At 45.8% G+C, this 14,265-nt stretch overlaps 1 protein-coding gene across 2 annotated transcripts in view; it reads right to left on the bottom strand.

The window, feature by feature from the left end:
• HTT (huntingtin) overlaps window positions 1–14,265 on the bottom strand; it is a 1,416,422-nt gene that overhangs the window by 153,865 nt on the left and 1,248,292 nt on the right. For both annotated transcript variants that reach the window (XM_069203496.1, XM_069203501.1), the window contains one exon: window positions 9,393–9,583. In XM_069203496.1, the coding sequence (XP_069059597.1) occupies window positions 9,393–9,583 (191 nt within the window). The remainder of the gene's footprint in view (window positions 1–9,392; window positions 9,584–14,265) is intronic.

Here is a 14,265-nt window from a genome sequence, read left to right on the forward strand (position 1 = left end):
CATCATCAGAGGGGTTGGCTTTTTCAAACTCTGCCAACAGCTCCTGGAGCTGAATTTTGGTAGGTCTGGAGCCAATGGTTATTTTTTTGATATTACAGAGAGACCTTAGCTCCCTCATCTTAAGATGGAGGTAAGGTGTGGTGTCGAGTTCCACCACATTCATCTCTGTATCAGACATTATTTTGCTAAAAGTTGGAAGACTTTTTAAAGAATCTAAAACTGTTTCTAGAATCTAATTTCAAACCTTTAACAAACTTTTAAACTCTAAAAGACAATGCTAAACAGGGACTTAACACACAAGGCCCTAGCAGGACTTTTAAGAATTTAGAAAAATTTCAAATTGCAAAAATCAATTTCTAATGACAATTTTGGAATTTGTCGTGTGATCAGGTATTGGCTGAGTAGTCCAGCAAATGCAAAGTCTTGTATCCCACCGCTGCCACCAATGTAGGAAGTTGGCTCTGTATGTGCTATTTCAAAGTAAGGAATAGCATGCACAGAGTCCAAGGGTTCCCCTTAGAGGTAAAATAGTGGTAAAAATAGATAATACTAATGCTCTATTTTGTGGTAGTGTGGTCGAGCAGTAGGCTTATCCAAGGAGTAGTGTTAAGCATTTGTTGTACATACACATAGACAATAAATGAGGTACACACACTCAGAGACAAATCCAGCCAATAGGTTTTTGTATAGAAAAATATATTTTCTTAGTTTATTTTAAGAACCACAGGTTCAAATTCTACATGTAATATCTCATTCGAAAGGTATTGCAGGTAAGTACTTTAGGAACTTCAAATCATCAAAATTGCATGTATACTTTTCAAGTTATTCATAAATTGCTGTTTTAAAAGTGGACACAGTGCAATTTTCACAGTTCCTGGGGGAGGTAAGTATTTGTTAGGTTAACCAGGTAAGTAAGACACTTACAGGGCTTAGTTCTTGGTCCAAGGTAGCCCACCGTTGGGGGTTCAGAGCAACCCCAAAGTCACCACACCAGCAGCTCAGGGCCGGTCAGGTGCAGAGTTCAAAGTGGTGCCCAAAACGCATAGGCTAGAATGGAGAGAAGGGGGTGCCCCGGTTCCGGCCGGCTTGCAGGTAAGTACCCGCGTCTTCGGAGGGCAGACCAGGGGGGTTTTGTAGGGCACCGGGGGGGACACAAGCCCACACAGAAATTCCACCCTCAGCAGCGCGGGGGCGGCCGGGTGCAGTGTAGAAACAGGCGTCGGGTTCGCAATGTTAGTCTATGAGAGATCTCGGGATCTCTTCAGCACTGCAGGCAGGCAAGGGGGGGATTCCTCGGGGAAACCTCCACTTGGACAAGGGAGAGGGACTCCTGGGGGTCACTTCTCCAGTGAAAGTCCGGTCCTTCAGGTCCTGGGGGCTGCGGGTGCAGGGTCTCTCCCAGGCGTCGGGACTTTAGGTTCAAAGAGTCGCGGTCAGGGGAAGCCTCGGGATTCCCTCTGCAGGCGGCGGTGTGGGGGCTCAGGGGGGACAGGTTTTGGTACTCACAGTATCAGAGTAGTCCTGGGGTCCCGCCTGAGGTGTCGGATCTCCACCAGCCGAGTCGGGGTCGCCGGGTGCAGTGTTGCAAGTCTCACGCTTCTTGCGGGGAGCTTGCAGGGTTCTTTAAAGCTGCTGGAAACAAAGTTGCAGCTTTTCTTGGAGCAGGTCCGCTGTCCTCGGGAGTTTCTTGTCTTTTCGAAGCAGGGGCAGTCCTCAGAGGATGTCGAGGTCGCTGGTCCCTTTGGAAGGCGTCGCTGGAGCAGGATCTTTGGAAGGCAGGAGACAGGCCGGTGAGTTTCTGGAGCCAAGGCAGTTGTCGTCTTCTGGTCTTCCGCTGCAGGGGTTTTCAGCTGGGCAGTCCTTCTTCTTGTAGTTGCAGGAATCTAATTTTCTAGGGTTCAGGGTAGCCCTTAAATACTAAATTTAAGGGCGTGTTTTAGGTCTGGGGGGTCAGTAGCCAATGGCTACTAGCCCTGAGGGTGGGTACACCCTCTTTGTGCCTCCTCCCAAGGGGAGAGGGTCACAATCCTAACCCTATTGGGGGAATCCTCCATCTGCAAGATGGAGGATTTCTAAAAGTTAGAGTCACTTCAGCTCAGGACACCTTAGGGGCTGTCCTGACTGGCCAGTGACTCCTCCTTGTTTTTCTCATTATTTTCTCCGGCCTTGCCGCCAAAAGTGGGGCCTGGCCGGAGGGGGCGGGCAACTCCACTAGCTGGAGTGTCCTGCTGGGTTGGCACAAAGGAGGTGAGCCTTTGAGGCTCACCGCCAGGTGTGACAATTCCTGCCTGGGGGAGGTGTTAGCATCTCCACCCAGCGCAGGCTTTGTTACTGGCCTCAGAGTGACAAAGGCACTCTCCCCATGGGGCCAGCAACATGTCTCGGTTTGTGGCAGGCTGCTAAAACTAGTCAGCCTACACAGATAGTCGGTTAAGTTTCAGGGGGCACCTCTAAGGTGCCCTCTGGGGTGTATTTTACAATAAAATGTACACTGGCATCAGTGTGCATTTATTGTGCTGAGAAGTTTGATACCAAACTTCCCAGTTTTCAGTGTAGCTATTATGGTGCTGTGGAGTTCGTGTTTGACAAACTCCCAGACCATATACTCTTATGGCTACCCTGCACTTACAATGTCTAAGGTTTTGTTTAGACACTGTAGGGGTACCATGCTCATGCACTGGTACCCTCACCTATGGTATAGTGCACCCTGCCTTAGGGCTGTAAGGCCTGCTAGAGGGGTGTCTTACCTATACTGCATAGGCAGTGAGAGGCTGGCATGGCACCCTGAGGGGAGTGCCATGTCGACTTACTCGTTTTGTCCTCACTAGCACACACAAGCTGGCAAGCAGTGTGTCTGTGCTGAGTGAGAGGTCTCCAGGGTGGCATAAGACATGCTGCAGCCCTTAGAGACCTTCCTTGGCATCAGGGCCCTTGGTACTAGAAGTACCAGTTACAAGGGACTTATCTGGATGCCAGGGTCTGCCAATTGTGGATACAAAAGTACAGGTTAGGGAAAGAACACTGGTGCTGGGGCCTGGTTAGCAGGCCTCAGCACACTTTCAATTGTAAACATAGCATCAGCAAAGGCAAAAAGTCAGGGGGCAACCATGCCAAGGAGGCATTTCCTTACAGTCACCCTCTAGTAGGCCCTTCAGCCCAAGGGCAGGGTGCATGTCCCCAAGTGTGAAGGTACTCCTGCATGACCAGAGTACCCCTACAAACCTCAGACTCCATTCTCTGGGCTTCGCAAGTGTGGGACTGGGACCTTCTCTCGACCAAGATATCAACTTGCACGGAGCTGAGTGCCAGGCCACCATCTGCTTCAAAGACTGCTCCCTTAAGGCCTTTGGATGCATTGCCTGGTTCCCGGAGCAAGACTTCAGGTTATAGTCATGTTCCAAACACCAAAGACACATGAGGTGCAGAGCCATCATGGACATTGATCGAAGACAGGGCCTACAGGGTTTCAATCCGGTCTTCATAGAAGACATCCCTCGATGCACCAGGAGTAAAACTCGAAAAATACTGGACAAAAAGTTTAAAAAGCCAGTAAAAAATTGACTGAGGGGCAGCTCTCTTCAGATCAACACTTAGCTGGCACGGAAAGAAGAGAACCGACGTCAGCGTGCTGGGGTGGCACCTACACAGAAACTGCAATGTTATAACCGGTGCGGGCGACGCTGGCGACGGACGCCAAACTGATTGACGCCACCTAACGGAACGCAGGGGTACTCCTCATGAAAATCTTCCAGATCCAGTCTGATGCCTGGGGGGACTTCAAAGATAAGGAATCTGCAGATAGAAGTCTCTATCAGATAGATTTGTTGATATCTTCAGAAAACACATGACAATGGGGACTTAAAAAAGGAGGGCTAGTCTAGAAGACAGAGGTACCTTGATAATCCATTCAAATACACCTTGGTGATGCCAACTGCACAAACGTCCTGAGCTAAGAAAATTGTGAATTGGGAGTCCTGGGACAACTTAGCCTAACGGGAGATACACTGTTATCCGCGCACCAAGCAACAAAGTTCCTCCACCTTCCAGAGCAAGCAGATTTGGTGAAGGGTTTATGTGCTGACAAGGGGACATCCCCCTCCTCCAGTGGAAGCTTGAAGAAAATTAAATGTCCCTGCTAAATCTCCAGGCATAATGGTGGAGGCTTTGGAGATTGGGGTGCAGAACCATTCTCCTGAGTGAGAAAGAAGGTCCAGATATGGATAAGCCCTGAACATCTGCATACACTATCCTTCTTGGCCAATCCAGGTTATGATATTTTCTTGGTCCTCAGAAATCAAAGGTAGGAGGGAAATACATAGTGCAGCTGAAAGTTTCACCTTAACTCAAATGCATCCTCTAATGCTTCCTTCAACAAATGCCGGAGAGCACCAAGCTGTTGGCATTGAGCTTTTTCCAACGAGGTGAACAAGTCCACCTGAGATGTGCCTCACCGAGTGAAGATGTTCTGGAAAACCTCCAGCAGAAGATGTCACTTGTGCTCAGAAAGATAATGCTGGCTCAAGCTGTCGGCTCTGACTGTACTAGGTGACTGGGAATATCCCAGGCCCCTTGGAGGTGTGCCCAAGACCACAGTCTCAATGTTTCCAGGTAAAGTTTGTTGATGTACCAGATCTCTGTTGTTTTGCCTGTCAAGATATGGACGATTGACCTTGAATGGAGGGAAGGAAGGCCCTGAGCACCAGCTGAATGGCCTGCAGTTCTAATAGATTGATATTAAGAATATGTTCTTATAAAGATAAATCACCATGGATCTCCAGATCCTCCAAGTGATCCCCCTACTCTGAGGTGGAGGCATCCATCACTACCATAGCCACAGCTGGAGGGAGAGAGAATGTGATCCCACAACTCAGGTTCGCCTTGTTACCCCACCAAACTACTTCAGTCGGGTCTCTCCCACATTGTAACCACTGCAGGGCCCTCGTGTTTTAACGTGCAGGCATTACTAGGAGAATGCATGAAGCCAGCAGACCTAGGAAGCACAGGACTCTCATTTCTGGAACTCCTGCACCCCCTTGGAAGAAAGGGGCCATTTCCTTAGGGTTGACAATCTTCTGGGATGGAGAAAAGTTGTGGAGAAGAGTGGCGTCCGGTACTGACTCTATAAATTGGAGTTGTTGAGAGGGATTCAGGTTGGATTTTGGTTAGTTGACTGAAAAGTCCAGATTGTACAGCAGGGCCACGGTCGACTGCAGATGACACCAACTCTGGTGACCCGGCTTTGATCAGACAGTTGTCTATGTATGGCAAAAGTGGGATGCACGACTTCCGGAGGTGAGCAACAACCACTGCCATCACCTCTGTGAAGAATTGGGGTGCTGACGTTAAGCCAAACGGGAACACTGCAAATTGGTATCAACAACAAGGCCATGTCCCGCACGGAATGGGTGTAGCATATAAGGAGGCAGATGGCATTTAGGGACTTTAAGGCCATGCTGCCTGAAGAGAAGGTCTTTTTGCCCCATGTTTCCAGCCATTTGTATTCCTTACCTACAGGGACTATTACAAAGGTACCAGCTAATTGCCCTGAAGAACAGGAAGCTTGTTATCACTAAACTTTCTGGCAAAAGGTGTTGTGTTAGGAAAGGTGGGTAACTTGGGGCAGGTTGGTCTCTTCTGGCCGCCAACTGTTTACTACTGGCATGTATGACTTGGTCTAGTAAGGTATCATTACAGGGCAGGAGGGGTTCTGCAAGAGTTGCTGAAGGAGGAACAACATTGATGAGGGTGTGAGTAATATGCAAAGTTAATGTAAAAAGGGTAAAGGCTTCACCAGTTCATTGGGAAGCATCATGCAAGATTTCATAGTTTAGGCGTTTTTATTGTGAAATGTTATGACAAACCCAGTAGGCCTGCCCTACTTATTGTGAAAGCATAGGTAATAGGCTCTGAAAGATGCATCATTATTATAATACTGGGTTAAAGCCTGTAGGTAAACTCTGGGAGCAGAAGGTCACTGTGAGGATTCTTTTTAGGGCCTTTTGAGAGGGGTTGTTTATTGTTTTGCCAACTGTAATTGTGTACATATTTTTAAATTTATAAATGTATGCCTGATGTTTGCCAGCTTATGAGCACTTCATTCAGTAGGCCTGGGTTGTAGAGCGTCAAATCACTGATAAAGACTAGAGGCAATATTAGTTCACTGGGAAATGATATGCCAGATTCCTTAGGTGACCTGTTTATAAAGAAAAGTTATGACAAAGCAAGCATGCTTTACTTACCTATTGTGAAAAGCATATTTTAAAGGCAATAGTCATTTATACGTGGATTATTATTATACTGTACTAAAACCTATAGATAGGAATTTTGTTACATGGGATCTCGTATATTATTGTAGGAGGCAAGGGTTTTGGTGGTGTTGACCCTCCTGAACAAACCATGAGGACAGATATTTGTTTATGGTATGCATTCCTCATAGTTGCCTTGTTGGAAAGCCCATGAACCAACATAGCAGGCCTGGGCTGGTTATGATGATAGGACAATATAGGTCTGATGGTTTATAACGGAACATTATGCTCACAACAACAAATAACTCTTCACTTTGGTCAAGGAATTCACCACACCACGCACAGAGACATCAAAAATTCCCCTCTCCCAAGATCTCTGTGACTACCTCAACACCTTCTTCCACCGCAAGATCAAGAGATCTACATCAGCTTCGGTACAAAAGTTCTACCCATCCCACCCACAACCACTGAACCCGACAGCACCATAAACCAGCAGACCCTACTCAACTGGACCATCCTCACCACTGAAGGCACCCTCACAACCATGAGGAGCATCGACTCCTGAGCCCTGTCGGACCCATGCCCTCACCACATCTTCAACAGAGCCACGCCTCCATCGCACCCAAACTCTACCGCACCTCATCAACTGCTCCATCAAGACTGCAACCTCCCCTAAAGATTGGAAACATGCAGAAATCAGCCCCCACTGAAGAAATCCTCTGCCGACCCGACGGACCTCAAGAACTACATGCCCATCTCTCTACTCCCCTTTCCAGCCAAAGTCATCAAGAAGGCCATCAACGCCCAACTCTCCAAGCACATCGAAACTAACATCATCCTGGCACTCTCCCAATCTAGCTTCAGGAGCAAGCACAGCACAGAGACCGCCCTCCTCGCTGCCACAGACAATATCGGAACCCTCCTCTGGGTGACCTACAGTGTCCAAGTGCGGTGACAGCGATATAAAGCAAGCCTTTTATCTTGCAATGGCAGGTCTGAAGACAGTTTGGAAGGGCTCCCCTGCATGGCATAATACATGATGCAGCCCATGGGAGACCCCCTAGTGTACCAATGCATGGGTATCTAGGTACCATATACTAGGGACTTACATTGGTGCACCAGTATGCCAATTGTGGAGTGCAAACGTTTACCAGTTTACCAAAAGTTTACCACTAACCAAATTTAGAGGAGACAGCAGAGGCACTGGGGTCCAGGTTAGCAGAATCCCAGTGTACTACAGTCTAAACACCCTAACCCCAGGCAAAAAGTGGGGGTAACTACACCTTACAGATAGGAATTTTGTTACATGAAATCTCACAGATTACCATTGTAGGCAAAAGTTTTGGTGTTGGTTACCCCATTCTTACAAACTGTGGATATAGCCTATTTGTGCTATCAGAATCCTTGTTAGCCCCTCTTAGAAGAGATTGCATTTTGCTTTGACAAGAGTATTTTTTTATACTCTATGTCATTTTATGACTGTATGCCTCATGGTTGACTACTATGTAAACTTACGGTTAAGTACAGGAGGCCTCAGTTGGTTATGCTGATGATCAAATGACCATAGCCACTCATTTCATCTGCAGTGTGCTGCATCCCACTGGGCCAATTCCCCTAAACCAGGAGACCCTGATTGCATGCTGTAGTCTATGTTGTGTCATTGTTTTACCATTCCAAGCTGCTTATAAAAGTGGCAGCCATGATTGAACGATGGACTGTTTACAATACCTTTGCAAGACGGACACCTGCTGCTATATTTAGTTTCATTATTGCAATTTTATACCTGCTGTGTTTAGGCAACAGTATATTTTCTTTATAATTTATTCTTGTATTCTTTTCATTTATCTTGCATATTTTGTTTAGTCTCTGTGAGTTCTATTGTAGTTGTGTCAGAAAGTGAATGCAAGAATGAGTGTGCGGATGGATGAACGGATGCCTGAGTGCAAACATGAGTGACAGAGTGCATGTATGATGATGATGCATGTATGATGACTTATAGAATGCCTAAACCCATCAGTGACACAAAAGGCACTATTTTTTATTTGTAGGCCAGACCTATTTGCACTGCCAATGCTGGTTAGTCAGGGTACAGCCCGTCCTATAGGTGTACCAATACTCATAGGTACTCAGTATCAGCACTTATCAATTTCCTACTTCGAGTATTGAAGTTGGAGTAGGACACAGTGACACTCTGTTTTAGTGGGAGGTGGTTCTGATTAGGTTGTTAAAGGGAAACTTGTTAACCACGATGTATGTGTTATACTATCTCTACTGCTTGCAATGCTTGACTCTGTCAGTTCCACTCTCGAGTATGTCACAGACTATTGTGAGAACTGAGAGGAGCTTATATACTATCCATGTGTGCCCAACTCAACTCCTATTTCCCTTGAATGCTCACTACAAATTACAATTCTTTGCAGATCTTACACCAAACCAGCTTCAAAGATCACTACCTGCTGCTGAAGCACACCCCAAAAATGCCTGTGTCTTAGGTCTGCCTAAAGCGGTTGTATATCAGAGTATTGAGGGCAGAAATATTGCATTAAAAGCATATAATGGTCAAAATATCAACGACCAAAACATTTCTAACTCTACATCCATGAACCTTAAAGTTATATATACTGTCTATGTATATGAATGTGGAGATAAGTATAGTAAACATATATTTACCTACATATGGTAACCATCACAATACTTTGGTAATCAATACTTAGGGCACAATATTTTTGTAGAATGATATTTCATACTTCTCTTTCAGTATTATATACCCTCTTGACCCTATTTCTTATACCCTACCCCTAACACACCGCTTCCCCACCTAAATTTCACGTTTATCTGCACTTCTTATTTCATAATTTATGCATGGGGTACAGCAACCACTGCATGACTGGAGAACACTGTGCAACAAACAGTACAGCACTAACAACCGTAGCTGACGTTTTTAAAAGGCAATCCACTAATCTCATGTTGAGGGATAAAAATGTAATGGGTATCTGAACTCCACTGCCTTCTTGACAGAAATGAGTACTAAATAATATGTCATTTATTGGAACACAATAAAGAACGAGTAAGGCACCTTCCTCATTTTGCACTTACTCAAAAATACAATGTGATCATTCAACTACAGTATGGTGACAGTGGACTTACTGTGAAATTCCTCTGAGGTTGGATAGCAGATATTCACTGATTATCGGAATGAGTTGCTTCGCTGTTTCATCAAGTAGGTCGCACTCCAGGACGTATAGGACTCCATGCAGGGCTCCAATACGGCTGGGCATATGTGTACTTCTCAACGTTGTTTCTAGCAGTCGACTTACTGGTTCTGCCACAGCTTTATCCTAAGGTTCCAAAGAAAAGTAAAAGAAAACAACAAAAAATCAACTGAAGTTATATTATTTAGAATTTGATAATCAGTAGTACCACCCCACACAGTAACAGTGTATCTTAAATATAAAAATTTAAAAAATGGAGTCTTGTTATCTAGCTTTGCTTTCACTTCGAGAGTCACAAACTGTTTTGAAGACTTCTCAGTAGTTGCTGTTTGTGGCGGAAATGGTGGATTGCCGTGGACTCGAAATATCAATATGAGTAGCTATTAAATACAATTTGCAAACGTATGCAAAGGGATCAAAGGTTAAGCCATCGTTATTACTTAACTGAGAGAATAAAGTCCCTTATTCCAGTACCATATTAGTTTGCATGGGTCAACGCTTGGGAATAGGAAGGCTAGAGGTAAGGCCAGAGGAAAAGCTGTTTCAGTAGTGACATAAGGAACACTTCTGTAATTAATATACATAGTGAGCCAAACTTCACTGAGCCGAAAGTGCAGGAACAATCATGCCAACTACATGAAATTGGTGCACATAAAAATAAAAACAACCTCACAAAAAGTACATTATTTTGTTTAGCTGTGCACTTTTTTTCTTGACAGTAAACATTTAGACAGGACACATTCACCTATCACTCTCTCACTCAGCATCTGGAAACACTACTATGGCACCATCTTCTGATGTTTCAGATTTTATTTTAAAGCGGAAGCTATTAAGAAGATTGGGGATGTTGTTCACTAACAGACTACGTGACAGTAGGGCTGCATCTAAAGTGGTACTCCTTTTAAAATGGGTTACTATAGTAACCATGACCCTCATAGCATTTGCTGGCAGCAGATATGCTGTTGTAGGCTAGAGGTGCTTTTAATTGGATCACAGCAAGGAGACTAGCTACTGCCTTTGTCCCTTTTTAAATATATTACTTGATTGTACACAAATACAAATATATATCATTAATTATTCTACCTCCACAACCATCTTAGCCGGTTTCTTGCAGTCTCTCACATGGCATCCAAGACACTTGTAAGTCCTGTCTTGTCTGAGCATCAATCAGTCCTTCTTTGTGATGCCTATTGTGGTAGAGATTATATCCAGCTGCAGATTTCTTCACTTTGAATTCTCCCTAGGTGTCAGAAGGGTGACCATATGCAGAAATCCGTTCACAGAAAGGAGAGAATGAAAGGGTCGGTAAGGAATCTGTGGCTAGATACAGCCTCTACCAGATGTGGCATTACTGAAGGTAAGTAATTTGTTCATCTAAAAGAGACTTCTAGCACCAGATTCCTTACCTTAGGATGGATACCCATGCAATACCTTCACCGACTTGGGTCTGCGAACCGATTAGACCCGAATCCAGCAGGAACAAACGGGCAAAATGCCTGCCATAATGAACCCGATTATCCAGGCAGTAGTTATTGGTGACCGTTTGCAAGGAAGCCCATGTTGTTGACTGGCAGACGTCTAGGACAGGGACTCCGCAAAATAACGCAGTGGTTGCCGCCTGGACTCTAGTGCAGTGAGCATGCAAACCCTCAAAAGGTTCTTCTTGGCATAGCAGATTTTTATGCAGAGCTCTGTCCATCGCAAGATTGTCCTTTCTGCACAGCTTTTTCCTTTCTTCACCCTGACATACCACACAAACTTGTGCTAACAGCAGGCATATACAGTTTTCGTGGAGGGACGACTGGCTGACAAGAGCACATCACAGACTTCAGGGGTCTCATTGAAGGGAGTGGGTGTGCAAGATTGAGTGAAAGACCCTACCGTGTTTCCGGGACAGAAGGTTCTCCCGCCGAGTGGCAGCCTGAATGGAGGACCGATGCCTATGTTCAGTAGTTAGGGGTCCCAGACTCTCAGTGTCCAATCTGAAGTCACAAGAATGACTTGGGTCCAGTCGTTCCTGATCTTCTTAAGAACTCTGGGTAGGAGTGGTATCAGCAAACATGTGTACAGGGGCTGGATCTCCACTCAAGAGTAAAAGCATCTTTGAGCGAAAGCCGCCTTGGAAAGTCCATTGCACAGAGCTGCTGACGTGCGTTCTCGGCCGTGGTAAAGAGATCTAACCAAGGCTTTCCCAATCTTGAAAGAGACACTGCACCACCTCCAGATGGATATGCCATTTGAGATCGCCATGGCACTAACAGCTGAGTTAATTCACCCTGGTGTTCAGAGAGCCCATGGGGTGTTGAACCACAGGGAAATGCCCTGACGTTCCAGCCATGTCCAGAGACACAGGACTTCTTGACAAAGGGTCCACAACCCTACCCCATCTTGTTTGTTGCAGTACCAAATGGCAGAAGTATTGTGCATGGACACCTACACCAGCCTTTTCTTGATCTGAGAAAGAAAGGCTTTTAATGCCAACCGGTTTGCCAAAGTTCAACAAGCTGATGCGGAGTGTGGACTTTGCTGGAGACCAGAGTCGTCTGATCTTTACCTCTCTCAGGTGGCCACCCCAGCCCAGGAGTGACGCATCTGTCACTACAGTCATTTCTGGTTTAGGAAGGGAGACGGGCCTGCAGCTGACCCAATGAGGGTTCATCAACCACAACTACACGTCTTTAGCAGTTCCCTCCAAGACCTGAAACAGGTCAAAGAGATTCCCTTGATACTGTGCCCATTGGATCTTTAGGCCCCATTGCGCAGCCCGCATATGCCAGTGGACATGTGTCACTAGCTGGACGCCATGAGATTCAGCAGCCTCAGAGTCATTCTCATCGGGAGTCAGCATCATCAAAATCCAGGATAGAGGCTGAAACATCGGAATCAAAGCACACATATCCTGGACTCGCCATTCAGGAGGATAGGCCCAAAGCTATACTGTGTCCAGAACAGCTCAGATGAAAGTGAGCATCTGAGAGGGAGTCAGGTATGACTTTGGCATGCTTATAATGAACACCAGTAATTGCAGAAGGTCCGCCGTAGTCTGGAGGTGGGAGATGACTGGTTAGGATGAGCTTGTCTTCAAAAGCCAGTCACTGAGGCAGGTGAAGACTGGAACCCCTGATCCCCACAGGTGTGCTGTGACCACTGACATCACCTTGATGAACACCCAACGGGGACTTGTAAGGGAAAAAAGCGAGCACAGAGAACAAATAATGTTTATGGCCCATCGTGAACCGCAGGTAACGTCTGTGGGTAGACATTGTGGAGATATGGAAGTATGCATCCTGCAAGTCCAATGCTACTGGTGGGCTAGGGTGACATCTGGCTGGTGCTCCCACGTGGTCTGTGGGAACCGCATGCACAAAAAGACTGAGAAGTCCGTTGGCCTTGGTGGCTGGTTGGGAAAGGATGCAGTTGATAGCTCCTACAGTAGTCACTGAAGGGGCAAAAGGCATACTGGTGTTGTTGGGGAGGCCATGGATAGGCCCAAAGACCAAACTGTAGCTCTGTTGACATTAAAGCACTCCAGCCTGCTTGTCAACAGAAAGGCGAGAGCCATCAAAGGGCATGTCCATCAGGGAAGCCTGGATAGCCCCTAAAAAAGCCTGTTCTTCTCAGCCAGGCGTGGCATGGGAGTGCCACCAACAACACAATTGGTCTGCCTAGCAAGTCAGTTGTGTCCAACCAATGTATGATGGTGAACTTTGCTGTATCTCGCCGTCAGCAATAGCTTGGGCAGCACATGCACAATAGAATTCTACACAGTGTGAGTGTATCATTCAGTGCTCACTGACCGCAGAGCTACTGACAGATGTCAAACCGACCAAGAGATAGACCGATCCCCATCCCCTAGCCTCATGTCTGCAGAGTTCACGTAGTAAAAGAGGATTCCAAACCTCTTTGTAAGATCAATCTCATCCACACTGAAAGCACAAACACCTGCAACCCTGAGATCAACAACAGTTTGCATTAAGCAAAAAGAGTTAAGCAAAAGGCCTCCAGCTTGACAAAACATCCTGCAGCTGGTACATTTTCTAGTTTTTACCAGCGTAAAAAACAAGAACTAGTGCAGCTGAGATAAACAAATTAGACACTCCCTTATCACTTCCTCTTTATTCTTCCTCTGTATGACACGCAATCTGTTGATCAACCCAACCCCACCCTGAGCAGTAGAACATCTTTAGAAACCTTACAGAGCACAACCAATCAGATCACAGCACACTTTTATCATGCCGCTGACATGAGCACTGGCTCTCAAATACTCAGTTGAAAACAGATATCAGAAAGAACGAAGCACTTGCCCGGACAGGCTGTTGGGGTGGGGGTGAGTCATGCTAACCACAAGATGTTTTTCAGATATTTTTGCACAAGTATTATGTAACTGCTTTACATATAACCTATGCAGATGTTTGCGCTTTTCACGAATAAAAGTTTCTGCCTGTGTAGCAGCAAATTAAGTTCATTTCCTACTCCACAGAGTGGTCTGATCTCATGGCTGTTCTTTGTGAATAAAACTACCTTGCTTTGTAAATGTGGCTTTTTCTTTCTTTAAATCCCAGATTCCTCCAGCATTCTTGGTGGGCCAGGCAGGAGATTCTGCTGATTCCTCATTGACTGCTGTTGGAACACCGTCTGCCCCCAGCTAATAGATTCTGCACATTACAAGGAAGGTAAGCAGATGCTGTAGTTCCTAAAAGGTCTGCGTATTTATAGGGGTAGATAGGATCAGCAGCTGCCATCACAAAAGGTGAGGACAGTGTGAATCTTGTTTCCTTTTATTTCATGACTTACGCCACAGGCAAAAC

This window comes from Pleurodeles waltl, chromosome 1_2, assembly GCF_031143425.1.
Source record: "Pleurodeles waltl isolate 20211129_DDA chromosome 1_2, aPleWal1.hap1.20221129, whole genome shotgun sequence".
Classification (NCBI taxonomy): domain Eukaryota; kingdom Metazoa; phylum Chordata; class Amphibia; order Caudata; family Salamandridae; genus Pleurodeles; species Pleurodeles waltl.